The sequence below is a fragment of the Terrapene carolina genome, unplaced genomic scaffold (genome assembly GCF_002925995.2).
Source record: "Terrapene carolina triunguis isolate 2854851 unplaced genomic scaffold, T_m_triunguis-2.0 Scaffold69, whole genome shotgun sequence".
Classification (NCBI taxonomy): domain Eukaryota; kingdom Metazoa; phylum Chordata; order Testudines; family Emydidae; genus Terrapene; species Terrapene triunguis.
Genome location: NW_020664420.1, coordinates 55,751,429 through 55,766,889, shown reverse-complemented (window position 1 = coordinate 55,766,889; position 15,461 = coordinate 55,751,429). Strand labels below are relative to the sequence as shown.

General features: G+C 42.3%; 1 protein-coding gene across 1 annotated transcript in view; it reads left to right on the top strand.

Annotated features, from left to right (window-relative positions):
• The first annotated feature begins 4,895 nt into the window (after positions 1-4,895).
• The window catches only part of ST8SIA4 (ST8 alpha-N-acetyl-neuraminide alpha-2,8-sialyltransferase 4), an 81,154-nt gene continuing 70,588 nt past the window's right edge, over positions 4,896-15,461 (top strand). The window contains exons 1-2 of the mRNA XM_024196563.2: positions 4,896-5,241; positions 11,509-11,640. Coding sequence (XP_024052331.1) covers positions 5,129-5,241; positions 11,509-11,640 — 245 coding nt within the window. The 5' untranslated portion in view covers positions 4,896-5,128. The remainder of the gene's footprint in view (positions 5,242-11,508; positions 11,641-15,461) is intronic.

The window sequence follows — 15,461 nt, the reverse complement described above, 5'->3', positions numbered from 1 at the left end:
TGCAAAGACTACCCCTGCTCCTGTTTTCCCTGCCAGCTCAGGACTCCAGCACCCTGTCTTGCTGAGCCAGACACTCCAGTCTGCTCCAACACAGACCCAGGGTCTGAATCACTTGTCCCAAAGCTGCAAGTTTACCTGAAAACAGCTCACAGAAGTGTGCTTGTCTTTAGCACTCAGATGCCCAACTCCCAATGGGGTCTAAACCCAAATAAATCCGTTTTACCCTGCATAAAGCTTATGCAGGGCAAACCCAGAAATTGTTCGCCCTCTATAACACTGATAGAGAGATATGCACAGTTGTTTGCTCCCCCAGGTATTAATACATACTCTGAGTAAATTACTAAATAAAAAGTGATTTTATTAAATACAGATAGTAGGATTTAAGTGGTTCCAAGTAGTAACAGACAGAACAAAGTAAGTCACCAAGCAAAATAAAATAAAATGCGCAAATCTATGCCTAATCAAACTGAATACAGATAATCTCACCCTCAGAGATGCTTCGGTAAGTTTTTTCTCAGACTGGACACCTTCCAGGCCTGGGCACAATTCTTTCCCCTGGTACAGCTCTTGTTGCAGCTCAGGTGATAGCTAGGGGATTCTCCATGATGGCTCCTCTCTCCTCTTTTGTTCTGTTCCACCCCTTTATATATCTTTTGCATAAGGCGGGAACCCTTTGTCCCTCTGGGTTTCCACCCCCTCTCACTGGAAAAGCACCAGGTTAAAGATGGATTCCAGTTCAGGTGACATGATCACATGTCACTGCAAGATTTCATTGCCCACTTGCCAGCACACACATATACAGGAAGACTCACAGGTAAATACAGCCATCTGCGGATAATGGTCCTTGTTAATGGGAGTCATCAAGATTCCAAACCATCATTAATGGCCTACACTTTACATAATTACAATAGGCCCTCAGAGTTATATTTTATATTTCTAGTTTTAGATACAAGAGTGGTACATTTATACAAATCAGATGATCATACTCAGTAGATTATAAGCTTTGTAATGATACCTTACAAGAGACCTTTTGCATGAAGCATATCCCAGTTACATTATACTCACTTATTACCATATTTTTCTAAAACTATCCCAGTTACATTATATTCACTTACTAACATGTTTTTATAAAACCATATAGACTGCACAACGTCACAGTAACATTTAATGTTTTCTAAATCACATGCTCTAGGAATTATTTTGTGGATGTTTATAACCATGTTATACACAGACTAGATGATCACAATGGTTCTGACCTTGGAATCTATGAACATTTTATTTTAAGGTTGTAAACTTCTTGGGGGGGAGAACCATATGTTTCTCCATTTTTGTACAACATGAAACCCACTATTACTGTGTAATATTACAGTTCTCAATCTTTTTCTTTCTGAGCCCCCCTCTCCCCCCAACATGCTATAAAAACTCCACAGCCCACCTGTGCCACAACAGCTGTTTTTCTGCATATAAAAGTCAGGGCCAGTGTTAGGGGTAGCAAGAAGGGCAATTGCCAGGGCCCCAAACCACAGGGGGCCCTGTGAAGCTAAGTTTCTCAAACTTCACCCATGAGTGGAGGGGCTTGGAACCCCAGGCTTCAGCCCCATGCGGTGGGGCTTCAGCTTTCTGCCCTGGGCCACAGCAAGTCTAATGCTGGCCCTGCTTGGCAGACCCCTGAAACCTGCTCAGGACCCCTGGACCTCTGGTTGAGAACCACTGTAATATTAGACTGCATATTGCCATCTCTGAATGGCAGTTCAGAGCACTTAATTCAAAACCTGAGTATGTTCATGAAAAGATGAATATATTGTACATCCTGCATGCCATTATGGTATACATTTTGACATGTACAAATTATATACACATCTAACCAGAAATAGAAAATATCACCTATGTACAACATAGCTAACATGGCAAGTGGAACTGTAACTTGTGCATTTCCTTGTGATCTTAGCTATGCCACTTTTATATGTCAGTGTAGATTTTTTGTATTTCATATATAATTTTTTTTTTAAAAAGAGAAACTGCCTGCTCTTAATGGTAACATTTAAATGGTCCCAAGTAGCCTTTGAAGATCTCATCTCATAGAGGTAAAGTGGTTTCCTACCTCTGTTACTTCTATTTATCTGGAGACCACTATCTGTTGAGTCTGGGTTATCAGAGCAGTAGTACACCAGTTGTCTTTGCTGTTTGATTCAGTTCTCATTAATATCACTGGTACAATTCCTGTTGACTTCAATGGGTGCTGGTTTTGGACTGGGCCCATTCTCTAAATAAATATTAGAATTTGTAGATTATTGTAGAATGTAGCAAATGTTAGAGACCCTGCAACAAGATGGGCTTCAGTGACCCATGCAAATGTGTGGGAGAAGGTTCTGCTGTGGTGGGTGGACACCTCAGATTCTCATGAGGGAACTTAGGAATGAAAATTGTAAAGTTGAGCTGAGGGTTGGAGAAGAGCAAATTAACATTTTAAAAGGTGTGATCTAGGGAATTACAGACCAGCAAGCCTTACATCTGTACTTGATCAATTGGTTGAAATGGAAAAAAAAAAAAATCTGCAAGATCATGATGTGATAGGGTCTAATATGGTTTCTGCAAAAGAAAATTGTCACTAATCTCTGAAGTCTTTGAATGTATCACAGTAATGGTTAAAGAAGAACTGCTTGATGTAGTTGGGTCCCCCCCCCCCCAAAAGGCTTTTGACAAGATTCCTCACAAAAGAAACTAACCAGTTGTGGGATGAGAGATAAAGGTTTGTCATGTATCCAGGGTGGGAATAAACAGTCAATTTGCATCATGGCTAAAAGTTAACAATAGGGTGCCTCAGTGTTCTGCACTAGATTTGGAAAAGGGGGATGACTAGGGATGTAATAATTTGCGGATGCCTAAGATAAATAATTGTGTGCCAATTCAGAAACAACTGTGAGAAACTTTGAAGCAACCTAAACAATGTAGATGAATGGGAAACGTGACAAATGAAGAACATTGTTGATTAAATGCAAAGTAATGCACAGTAAAGGAGGAAAAATAAATTACTCTGTATACATTATAGGCTTGTAAAAGGAACCTCACAGATCATCAAGTCCAGGCCCCTGAATATAAATCTATTAAGCTCCATCTTAAACCTAGTTAGGTTGTTTGACCCCCATAATTCCTAGGGGGAGGCTGTTTGCAGAACCTCACTCTACTGATAGTTAGAAATCTTCTTTTAAGTTCCAGCCTAAATGTATTCACAGCCAGTTTATACCCATTTGTTCTTGTGCCAACATTAAGCTAAAAGACAAACAGCTATTCTGCCTGCCTGGGGTTGACTCCTCGCTCCCCATCCCATGTATTTACCCAGTCAAGCTCCATGGATTCCCCATACAGTTGACATGTCAACTCTATTGGAAGAGAGCATAGCGGGGCCATAGGAGAGTAAATACAGCCCCAAGTGAGCCAGGTTTTGACTCACTTTTGACTGTCAAGCTTTACAATTTTCTACTACCCATGTCTTTTTGTTGGGTCTTCCTCAGCCCCTCCCCCACAGTTTTACTTGCTATTAAAGGGCCACTATCCATTTAATATCAATTGTCCCTGCAGCAGTCTGATAGTAACAACCTGTTGAATGCCAAGCCAGCTAACAGGTATATACAATAAAATTGAGCAGAGTGGGTTAGGATTTAACTATACCCTGCTAATATCTTAGTAGCTGCTGTCCAGAGACTTATGCACATATTTAACTTTATGCATGTCAGTAGTCCTACTGACTTTGATGGGACTACACACATACATAAATATTTGCAGGATCAGGGCATAAGCATGGTCAGTTAATGTTGTTTTTATCCTCTAAACCGGGGGTTGGCAACCTATCAGAAGTGGTGTGCCGAGTCTTCATTTATTCACTCTGATTTAAGGTTTCGCATGCCAGTAATACATTTTAACGTTTTTAGAAGGTCTCTTTCTATAAGTCTATAATATATAACTATTGTTGTAGGTAAAGTAAATAAGGTTTTTAAAACATTTAAGAAGCTTCATTTAAATTAAAATGCAGAGCCCCCCAGACGGGTGGCCAGGACCTGGGCAGCGTGAGTGCCACTGAAAATCAGCTTGCATGCCATAGGTTGCCTACCCCTGCTCTAAACCATCTCCAGCCTGCCAAGGTGCAAACGTGGGGGCAATTTGTGCTCTCACCCCCCCTTTAAAAAATCTTTTAAAAAGAAAATGTATTTTCCTACAATCCCATTGCTGCAGGGTGGCTGAAGGGATTTTACTGAAATCCTCTTCTCCCCCCAAAAAATCTTCAAGTCATACCATCTAGTGCCTGGTTGGGGACACTGGGTGTTTTTGAAAAAAAAAAGTATTATAAAAGAAATTGTTTTGCAACCTTGTTCCAGCTGTAATAAACACCCTTTTACCCGCATCAAAGAAATTGCTAACCGACTGCAGAGTAGATGACTTAATTCATGCCGGTGGTTAGTGCCAAGCGCTAGTATGACACGGGATTTGCGAGCAGCGTACTAACTCTTGCAGTGCATGCACAATACGTAGCTGTTCCCTTGGGGTTGATGGCTCATGCCTCCAGCCTCAAAGAGAAGGCAAGGGGATCCTTAAAGAGTTTTCTGCGGGGCGCGTCCTTCAGCGCGGTGAGATACTGCGGCTCCATCCCCAGCTTTAGCGCGTGCAGCAGCATCAAAGAAGCTCGGGGCGCCGGGAAAGGCTTTTAAAGTTGGGGAGGCAGCCGTCCCCGCCCCCCTGGCTACTTATTGGCCGGGCTGTGCTCATCATTTCCCCGCCAGGGAAAGGGAGGGGCTAGCGACGCCGCGGAGCTTGGCTGCTGCCGACTGCTCTGTACACGGGGAAGAAACGTGAGAGTGGCTGCTGAGCCAGAGAGAGTCGCGGCGCCTCGGTGCGCACACGGGCTCCGGGAAGCGCCAGGGGAGAGGAGAAGGACTTACTCCCCCAGCCGAGGAGCAGCAGCCTCCCCCGCCGCCTGTGATTTCTGCCCATGACAGCAGCATCTCTGCCCGCTCCTTTTTAAATTATTTTTATTTTTGCAAATTTGCGTAGAGTCTTTGTGTTTTGTGTTTGCTTTTTCTTCTTCTTCACGCCCCTGCCAAACAAAGAGAAGGGGGGGCCTCTGGGAGAAGACATGCGTTCCGTCAGGAAGAGGTGGACTATCTGCACGATAAGTATCCTCCTGATCTTTTATAAGACAAAAGAAATAGCAAGAACTGAGGAGCACCAGGAAACGCAACTCACGGGGTAAATGCAAAGCCTTGACTTGTAAGGATTTGACAAAGGAAAAGCAGCGTGTGAAATTTAAATGACTCAGGCTCTTTCTTACTCTCCTTCTCTTCTCCCCCCCCCCCATTTCCTTGGTTTTATATTCTAGCATCTATTTCAACTTTGCGTTTATAAGCGTGGTGATTGCTTTCATGTTCAAATGACAAAAGCAACCATCACTGCAGAATGGTCTCGCAATAAAGAGTTTGTCTTTGATTTTAGATTTAAGGAGAAAAAGTAAAGTGTGATCAGAGGTTTGTTAAATACCCCACGCCCCACAATGGTTGCTTTTTTTGCGCGCAGAAAGAGGCTGAAGGAAGCCGGTTACTTTTAAACGGGAAAGGGTTGATCAGTGTCGTGTAGTTTTGAAACGGGTGGCACATTAGGTTTGTTGTTTTTGTGATCTAGTCAATAACCCATTTTCTAAGAAGGTTAGATGGAAAAGGCTTTTTATTGAGGACTTGGGACACCTTTCTGGTGGTTACACGGGCCATAATAATAAAATCAAGTTATGTTTCCTTTCCTGGCTTGAGTGAGTGAGCAATAACAAGGAGCTGTCTTTCTGCCTTTGTTGCTTTGAAGTTTGTATAGCAGATTGTCATAACTTTGGTGATGGTTGTTATTGCTGGTACACTGTTCCTCGGGGATCCGAGAATAGACTATAAAATCCCCTTCACTCTTCAGATGTTTCCTCTTGCAAACCTTTTCTTGCACAGACCACCGCCTGTTTCTTTCTTCTCCCGATTTGTGATTAAAACAAAAGACAAAAGCTGTTTGCTGTCGTCCTCTTGGGCTCTTGGTTTATTTTCGTCTTTAGTTACTCCATTATTTTTTTAAACTTGAAACTAACGTGAAGAAGCTGGTTTCTTAGCCAAGTCTTTGTTTCCGTCCACCAGAGATGATTGTCAGTTTTTTATTCTGTCATGATTTCTTTTTAAAGAAAGCCATGGACTGCAGAAATGCGATAACGCAGCGGAATTTTATTCTTGGTTTTATTTATGTCACCAGAAGCGTAAAATCGATTTTTTGGAAGCATTCGCAGCGGGTTTTTATTCATGAATGTTTGCACACGCCCAGAGCTCATTGGTTTGGAGGCGCAATATAAATGCAAAGCAGGGTTACTTATTGTGAGGGTTCATTGGGAGTGGGCGGAGAGGAAGAATAGGAGATCCCCAATGAATCATTTACAGGAAGGAGACAGCTCCCTAAAGGGTGCATGGCAAACCTCTACCCAGTACACGTGCCCCCTACGAAGGTGCCATGTGTGAACGCGGTGGGGCTGTGGAGGTATTACCTAGAGGGGGCATGGCCCTCTCCGTATGTGCATTTCTATTCATGCGTACAATATGGTTCCGTTACCCATGTGCGGCTGGCGTGGCTGGGAAGGAGGGTGTGTGCATATGTGCGCCCCGGAGGATGGAGAGCCAGCCGGTGGCTGGTGTGCGTCCTTCTGCTCCTCACTGCCAGCCTGCCAATGCCTCGGAGAGGTTTGGTCCAGCCGCTGGCGGGCACAGCTGTGCTAGTGTGAAGGAGGCGATTGCATCGCTGCCCCAAGCTCCTTTTTATGCTGGAGGGAGGCGAGTGCATCGACCCTTCCCCACCCTCATCTCTAGCATCCCGTTTCCAAGTTCCTTGACAGGTAGCTATGCTGGAAGGAAGCCAGTGCATCGCTTCCCCCTTCATCCCGACCAGGGTCCCTGACAAGCAGCTGTGCTGCTGGAAGGAGGAGCGGACATTGCACCGCTGGAGCGCCTCGCCTGCTCTCCCTATGCCTGGTTGCAGGGACCATGACAAGCAGCTGTGCTCAGCTGGCAGAAAGGTTGCTGCCGGCGGGCTGGAGCAGCTGCAGCAGCAGCAGCTCCAGGCAGGCTTTGTGGTTGCCTCGTACGTAGCGTATCTGAAAATTTGCATTGCGAGCGTTTCGCTGCAGGTCGACAGGAAAAGCGCTGCCCATCTAGTTCAACTGCTGAGCCGAGCCTGAGCCTCAGCAAGAGGCAAAAGAACGGAGCCTTTGTTAGCGCAGGCAGGTTGCCCCGGTCCCCGAAAGGAGCAGGCACAGTTCAGATAGCAGGGCTCCTCCTCCTTCATTAACTCCACTAATTACAGAGCTGGGGGGCCAGGCAAATTGTTTCACTTCTGCCAGGCTGCAGCGAGCTTGTTTCTTGTCCTGCTTTTTCCCTCCCTTTCTTTTTTCCTTCCCAGCACAGAGTTAAGCCTGGGAGCCCCTTTGTATTTTATATGTATCACCTTTATAAAGGGACACATACCTGGGCTATAACTTTTTCTGTCTTGCTGCAATTTGGTATATTAAAATCTCAGGTTTAGTATAGTTTCTTTACAAATGTAGGTATTATAGATACACACTTCACACTCAACTCCTTTTCCCATTTACACAGGATCAGGGGTGCCCACAATCCCTCCCCGCTCCTTTTGGACCATATCTTGGAGTTCCTTTCTCTTCAAACTTCTCTTGATGTCTTTGTATGTATATGTATATATATTTAAAGCTAAATGTTTTAGTTGTGTTCCCAAGAAGACATTTCAAACTAACTAGCCTTCTTTCTCACTAGCTTATTAAAGATAAACACGTCTCCAAATAAATATATATGTTTATATAAATATAAACATGTATCCTAATACAAGTGCTTTTTGGGGCACATATAACTGAAAGTATTTAAAATCAGTTAGAAAGTAGTCCCTAACTGTTGTAATAAGACATCAAACCGGTGTCTTCGAGTCCATGATTTTTAGTGTCTAGCAAAGTTATGAATTTAAGCTTCTAGGTTTGTCTCTTTGAAGGTGGTGTGTAGGTTTCCTTTGAGGGTCAAGAACTGTTTTCACCCACATAGTTCTTGTTGCATTTGATGCCCTGCATGAGGTATACCATGATAGACATATGTAAGACCTATGGAACTTGAAAGGTGTGTTGTTGGGGTGTTGATAATCATAGCAATGGAGTTCTGTGTTCCGGTTTTGCATCTGTTGTTCTGGCAGGGTCTGGTGCTGCTTTGAATTGGTGTATCCTGGTTTGTGGGAAGCTTGCTTCTGATGATTTTGGTGAAGTTGGGGGTTTGTTTGAAGGCCAGAAAACAGGGGTCATGAAAGATTTCTTTCTGGAATCATATTGGGCCATATTTTATCCAAAATTAATTGTTTGGTTCATTGATATTAATGGATATTGTATATGGCCAGAGAGTTTAATATATCTCCAAAGTCAGGAGAGTCAGCATCAAGGTTGATGCTTTCAGTCCTAAATTGCCCTTTGTCTTTAAGTGGATTTCCCACTACATCAGTTGTAGTTCCACACAAATCTGGAAGGTAGAATGTGGCCCAAATGATTTGTTATACTTGTCAGACTATTTACACAAAGAAAAATTTCCGGGTGTTTGGCACACATGCTTAGTTTTATGTAAAGGTAGCTTTTTCTCTGGTGTATTTACTGATATATCGGGGTAAAGAAGGGATAAGGAGAGCACTTTTATAAGTAAGCAAAATTCTACTGCATTTGGAGTAGAGCTTTAATGCAGAACATTTGGGACTTTCAGCTCCTGAAAACATGTTTTTTTTAAAGTTGTTTTATTGCATCATATTTGTAGTTTGTTGTAGCTGTAGAGTACATCTTGAAGACTCAAGTCAACCACATTTCAAATGGTAGAGTACTTTTTAGGTACAAGTTACTTAATTAATTGCTAATTCTGTCATGTATGCCACTGTGTGAAAGTGCTTAATGGATTACTCTTAGCTCAGCATAAACCAGAATCCTCTCCAATGTATTGTTATACGGTATACTTTCCTTGATTTATTTTGTTAATTTTCCTTTAGACACATGTACTGTATTGTGGTGTTGGACAAATATATGCCGTAAATATGTTCACTACTGTTGTAAAGAAATTTTACTGCCTGTGGAGTCGCAAGGGAATGGTTAAATGAATTCTGATTGAGATCTTTCCCATAGAACATATGCAGATAACTTTCATTGACACTAATGGGATTATTCCACGTGGACTTTTGCAACATCCTCCTATCCACTTCAAGTTAAAATAAATAGAATAATTTGCATAAAGGTGCCAGACCTGTAAAATTACTCAGTTGGTTTTTCAGTAGGTGGCATCTTACCTCGGAATTAGTACTACATCAATGCCTCAGCATGATAGCAATGGGGCACGGGGTTGCTAGTAATGTCTTTTTGATGAGTTGTGAAACCGTGTTTGGCCACTTATTGGCTCTTTAGTGACCATGACTTTTTTGAAATGCTACCCAAATTTTAGTTTAGGTAATTACATTCAGCCTAACTAAAATCCCACTGCAGTTTAAATTCGATTGGCTTCATCACCATAGACTAATCTGTTTTGTACTGTTTGAATACTGCCAAATATTATTTTTTTGTAGTGCTTAAGAGCCCTCATTATCAACCAGGATCCCATTTGTTCTAGGCGCTGTATAAACCCAGAACAAAGACAGACTCTGCCCCAAAGAGCTTACTGTCTAACAGCTAGCGTGTTCCATTTATTTGCTTTGAGATCTATTGATGAAAAGCTCCATACTAGAGCCAAGTATTAATTTGATTATTTATGTATTATTTCAGAGGTGGCTGCATTTCCTTAGTAGGCAAAGCGATTCCTGTACGTAGTTGGTAAAGTAATTTGAAATGCTATTGGATGAAAGGCACTCTAACTCTAAAATATTATTATCCAGTAAGGATTAAAGCAGTGATTCTCAACCATTTGGGACTCAGGATCCATTTGTAAATCTTGATGGCCTGTCATGTCCCAGCAAATAGATTTAGCACAACAAATAATCTGGTTTACTAACTATTTCTTACTCCCGATATATAATCTACACATTAATGTAATAAGTACTACATATGTACACCAGGTGTACCATAGCGGCTGCTCCTGTCCTGTGGGGCTGGCTGTGTTTTGCTTCCTGCTCTGAGTGTTGTGGTCTCTGGAGTTTCAGTGCCGCTCATGTTTGGTCCAGCCTTCCTGATTGGAGGGGTGGGGGACATTTGGAAGGGGGCGAATTTCTGTGAGTGGGATTGTGAACTGGCACATGGGGTCGCAGTGCCAATCAAATTTGGCTGAGTTGGCCCCTTGTCATCATGATGGCATGGCCAGCCGAGAGTGGTGTTGCAATCCCATGCACTAGGACCAAATCTTCCCCCCCACCAGGCCTTGCCACAACCTTTCAATACATTCTGGTGACCCAATTTTGGGTCATGACCCACAGATGGAGAAACTCTGGATTAAAGAACCTCAAGTTTGAACTCAGGGAGCCAAATTTTGTCTCTTGTATCTGTGTGCTGGAGTCAATAGGATTACCTACAAGAGAGAAGAATTTAGATTTAATATTATTCTTGCTATTTTTATTTCTAACCTTTTATGTGTCCTATTAGATTTGTGTGATTCTTTGGCCCTCAAGCTTCCCACAGACCAGGACACACCAATTCAATTCAATAATTGCAATTATTATTGTCTGATTTTTAATTACAATACCTCTGTACATGTTCATGATCATCAGCCACCACTTCCTCTAGTGCACAAGGTTTTTCCACCTAAAAAATGTCCACATCTGACTCTGCTTAGTATGTAACTATGATAAGATTATTCTTTGATGCTATATGGCTGTGTGAAACGTGTGTGCAGAAGTTCCTAAAAATCAAGCTTAAGTTACTGTGGGTGTATTCCCCCCCTTGTTCCAAACTTGTACGGAAAATCCATGAGCATATCAAGGAAGAATATGCCCCAGTAGCTTGAAACTCCACATATGGGGGACTTGTAATATCATTGGGAGTCAAAAGAATTGATGGTGCCCAGCACATGCATGATAACTGAGAAATTGTGGGGGGGCTGAAAGCTAAAACTTAGTGCATAGCTTAATAGTTGATGGGAGAATGTGATGTACCAGGAGTACAGGTTCTGGCCCACATCTGGTTAGTTTGAGCCCACATTCACAATAAAAAGCTTCCTCTGTATTTAAGGTATATGATTTAAAATAACTTAAATGCAATGTAATTAGAGTTTGTATATTTTTCAGATTAAGCATTTCCTTGTATCTAAAATACCATTTTGTTAGGTGGAATTTATTTTTTTGAACATGTAAAATGAGTGGAGATGGGGGAGAAATTCTTGCTGCTTTGCCTCATGGATATAAATAAACCCCCACTAGTTTTTTGTGATGTGTAGAAAAAGCATCCCAGCAGCCCCAACCTTACCTTAATGGTGTCTTTTCCGTATTGCATTTCAGAGATGGTGAGTTGAGTTTGAGTAGATCAATGCTCAATAGCTCTGATAAAATAATTCAAAAGAGTGGCTCTTCAATCTTTCAACATTCTGTAAAAGGCTGGAAAATCAATTCTTCTTTGGTCCTGGAGATAAGGTGAGTGCCTTGAATAACACACAGTTAATTTCATATTACTATAGCCTATAATTCTCTGGGTCTAGCAAACTTCTCTAGAACTCTTGATTTACAGTTTAAAGGTAGCTGTTGCTTAACAAAATACGGTGTTAGTTCTATTTAATGTTACACGGTGAATGACCTGACACCCTGAAAAGAAGTAATACTTCCATCCTCATGTATAAGAATGAATAAAATGGGAGCTTTAAATAACTATGATTGCGCTTTGTGAGGGAGTAAAATAGTAGTAATATGTACACTTTGTGCAGTTTCCTTTTTTCCGTTAAGTTACTTGAGGCCAGAATGTGCCTGACACTAGGGTGGTCATACCATGCAGTAAGAGGAAGCCACAACCTCTCTATGGTTACAGCAGGGCTTTCTGGACCTTGGGACCCAGCATGGGGGCTAAAGGAAGGGAGAGCAGAGGGCTGTGGGTATGGTACTTCCTCCCCGTGTCAAGCAAGCAGGGATCAGAAAGGGTAGGGAATCTGTGGAGCCTTGGCTAGCAGAATTGAGCCAGTAGGCGTGGTGGAATATGCTATATCCAGTGAAGGACTGTGGCAAATTTTCTCTCTCTGTGTTGGGGCAGCAGGGAAGTCTATGTACTGGCCCATATTTGGGTCATTGAGCAAAAATTCAGTCTAGTACTTAAAGTGGGGCATCTGTGCCCTTTCTATGTAACCATTTCCTTTTTTAAGGGGCAAATCCTGAAGTCCTTAATCAGGTAAAACTCCTATTTATACAAGAGTAGATTGCCTGAGGTTTAGTAAGGACAGCTGTATTGGGCCCAATGTTTTTTGTCTTGAATACTAAAGCAAAGAGAAGATATTAATAGCTCAATGATAATTAGCATGTGCAAAGTTGTGGTAAAAGGAGTCTGTGGGATACTTATGACTCTGGAGACTTGGGAAAGCTTATGCTGTGAGTGACCTCAGTGCCTCACCATTATAACAATTACTGAACAGCAATTGGGATGACTTGCATTTCAGTGACTTCATTGTTTTTTAAGGAAATAATGATTTTAAATTAAACATGATTCATAAATTGAGCTACATCACATATTAATTATATTGATTACTGAAGAATTCCCAGTTATCACTCTGAGGTTTGACAGGTTCTTGTCCCAAGATCAGGCCCAGTATTAAAATTACTGTTTAGTTGGGAACCCCGATGTGCACAGTTACAAATATTTCCTGAAGTATGAATGTTGTAATTGTGACCTGCTAAATGTATTCATAAACTACTCTAACCCTGCATTATTTTTATCTGCCTTGCTGAATGTACATCTGAACATCCATATACTCGCACCATCCCTTGCAGAACAACCCAAAATGTTTGCCATTATCTTGCTCATCACCATCTTCCTCATCACCAGTGGCCATCATCCTGGCACCTCCCAAGGGCTACATCTCTCCCTTCCCAAGCACACAGGCTGGGATACAACTTTTATGTTACGCTGATGCCACTATCTCTAATGCATATTCAGTCGGGGTTTCTCCCCTCTTCCTTATTTGTATTTCCTCACTCTACTAATTTTGAGGTGCCCTTTTCCTATAGGTTAGTATATAAATGATCTCAACTTACTATCATATACCTCAATTCATTGCCCGTGACACTCTTGTGGTCCGACATCTGCAGATGTTCCCATCCTAAAATATCAAAAGCTGGTGTTAGCTCAAGTTCCTGTGGTTGGCTGGTGTTATGGACAAACTTCCCCCTTAAATACACTCTATTCCGGGTTCCCCAAAACTTAGGGATGACCTGTTAGGCCATTTATCTGCACCCAAGTTCATAGGCCTCAAGCCTTATGCTAATTGCTGAAGCCAATGTCTTACAGGATACAGGCCTGTAGGTTCCTTGCATTATTGCTGAAAAAAATAAATGCTAAAGCTAGCTCTACGGGCTACAGTGATCAGTAAATGAACTCTAAAGTGAGACCTTTAACCTTCAACAAATACTTGGTCCCATTCTTCTTTCAGTTACACCAGTGTAAATTTGGAGTAAGTCCAGTGATTTTACTTACTCCAATTTTATGTTGGTGGGACTGAGCAGAAGTAGCACCACATGTGCTTTCTCAATTTAGTCCAGATTTTGCATCTTTACTAGTACTGAGTTGTACCTTAATGTGTGAGTGGTCCCACTGAACTCTGGGGGGGTAATGGGCAGAGTAAAGTACTGCTTACAAATAAGGGTGGCAAAATCTATCTCAAGCTACTTTTTGCTTCTATTAGTACTCTGGAGCCTATATGACTCGTGCATAGTTGTTAATAGCTAAATTTTGCTCTAATTTACACCTAATGTAAATCAATGTAATTCCTATATCAATGGGATTATTTCAGGTTTACATGGATGTAATTGATAGAACAATTTGAAGTGGGGAAGGTGAGTGAGCTCAAAAGAACACCTCTTGACTTTCAAATCCTAGGTTGTTGGGCTGGCAACTTAGCAAAATCATTGTTTTACTTGCAAACTGAGCATATTTGCTATGGAAGTAATTGAGAGAACATAATTATGAAACCCAGTAATACCCCTTTTTAGTCACTTTCCAAAATGTAACCATTTAAAACAAATCTATCTGGTTGTGCAGGGCAAACCATAAGTGTGACCTTTAGCACTGTAGTAAGTATTTAGCTTACAGGTTACAGAAGGAAGCACAGCATGTCATACAGTTGACAAACTTAATTTTCCCCAGTTTCAAGAAAGCAAAATATAACATTAAGACAAGGAGAACAAATGTTGAAGAGTGTCAGATAAATGCTCCAACGCCTGTTTCTAGAAATGTATCTCACACACTATCTTTACACTTTTCAGAAGATTTTTGGTAGTTTAAAGAAAACCATTGTAGAAACAATTGAGACAATGCAGATACAGCAGAAACAAAAATAACATGTTACTAAGAGAACTTTTTAAAATACTTTGGGCATGTCTTCACTATGGAGCTAAATCGGTGTTGCTACAATTGATGCAGCAGCATCAAGTTAGTGGGTTTGGTGAAAACTTGCTAAATCAATGGGAGAGCGTTCTCCCACCTATTTCTGTACTTTGCCTCCCCAGGAAGAGTAAGGTAAGTCGGTGGGAGAGTGTCTCCCATCGACACAGCATGGTGTAGACGCTGCGGTAAGTGGATCTAGCTACATTGACTTCAGTTATGTTATTCATGTAACTGGAGTAGTGTAGCTTAAATCAGTTTACTGCGGTAGTGTAGACCTGGCCTTTGTTAGAGTAAGTATTAGAAATTACACAATGGCTTATTAAAATGATGATGTAGGCTATGGTGTCATCCCAGGAACACATGTGAAGAAGAGCACATGCTTTCTCTTAGTATAAGTAGGAAATATTCCACTACACCAGTGTGAAGACTTGCAATAGCTGCTGAAGACTAAATGGCTCCTCACTTTTTGAGCTGTAGTGGTAATGAACATGAGCATCAAGTCGTGGAAGTGGAGGATCCAACAGAAGCTTTTAGCTGAATATGACTTAGGGCCACATCTTGCCCTAGTTCTCAATGCAAGGGGGATCAGGGATGCTGGCAGATGCATCTCCTTTCCAGTAGGGTTACCATATGTGGAGTGTCCCAAAAGAGGACACTCCACGGGGCCCCGGCTCCGCCCCCCGCCCCGCCCACGCCCCCGCCCAAACTCCGCCCCCTCCCCCAAAGTCCCCGCCCCAACTCTGCCCCCTCTCCTGCTTCCCGCGAACATTTGATTCGCGGGAAGCAGGCAGCAGGTAAGGGGGGGGAGGGAGGGAGGTGAGGCGGCGCGGGCCAGCCCCCGGCCGAGCACCCCCCGGCCGCCCAGCTCCGC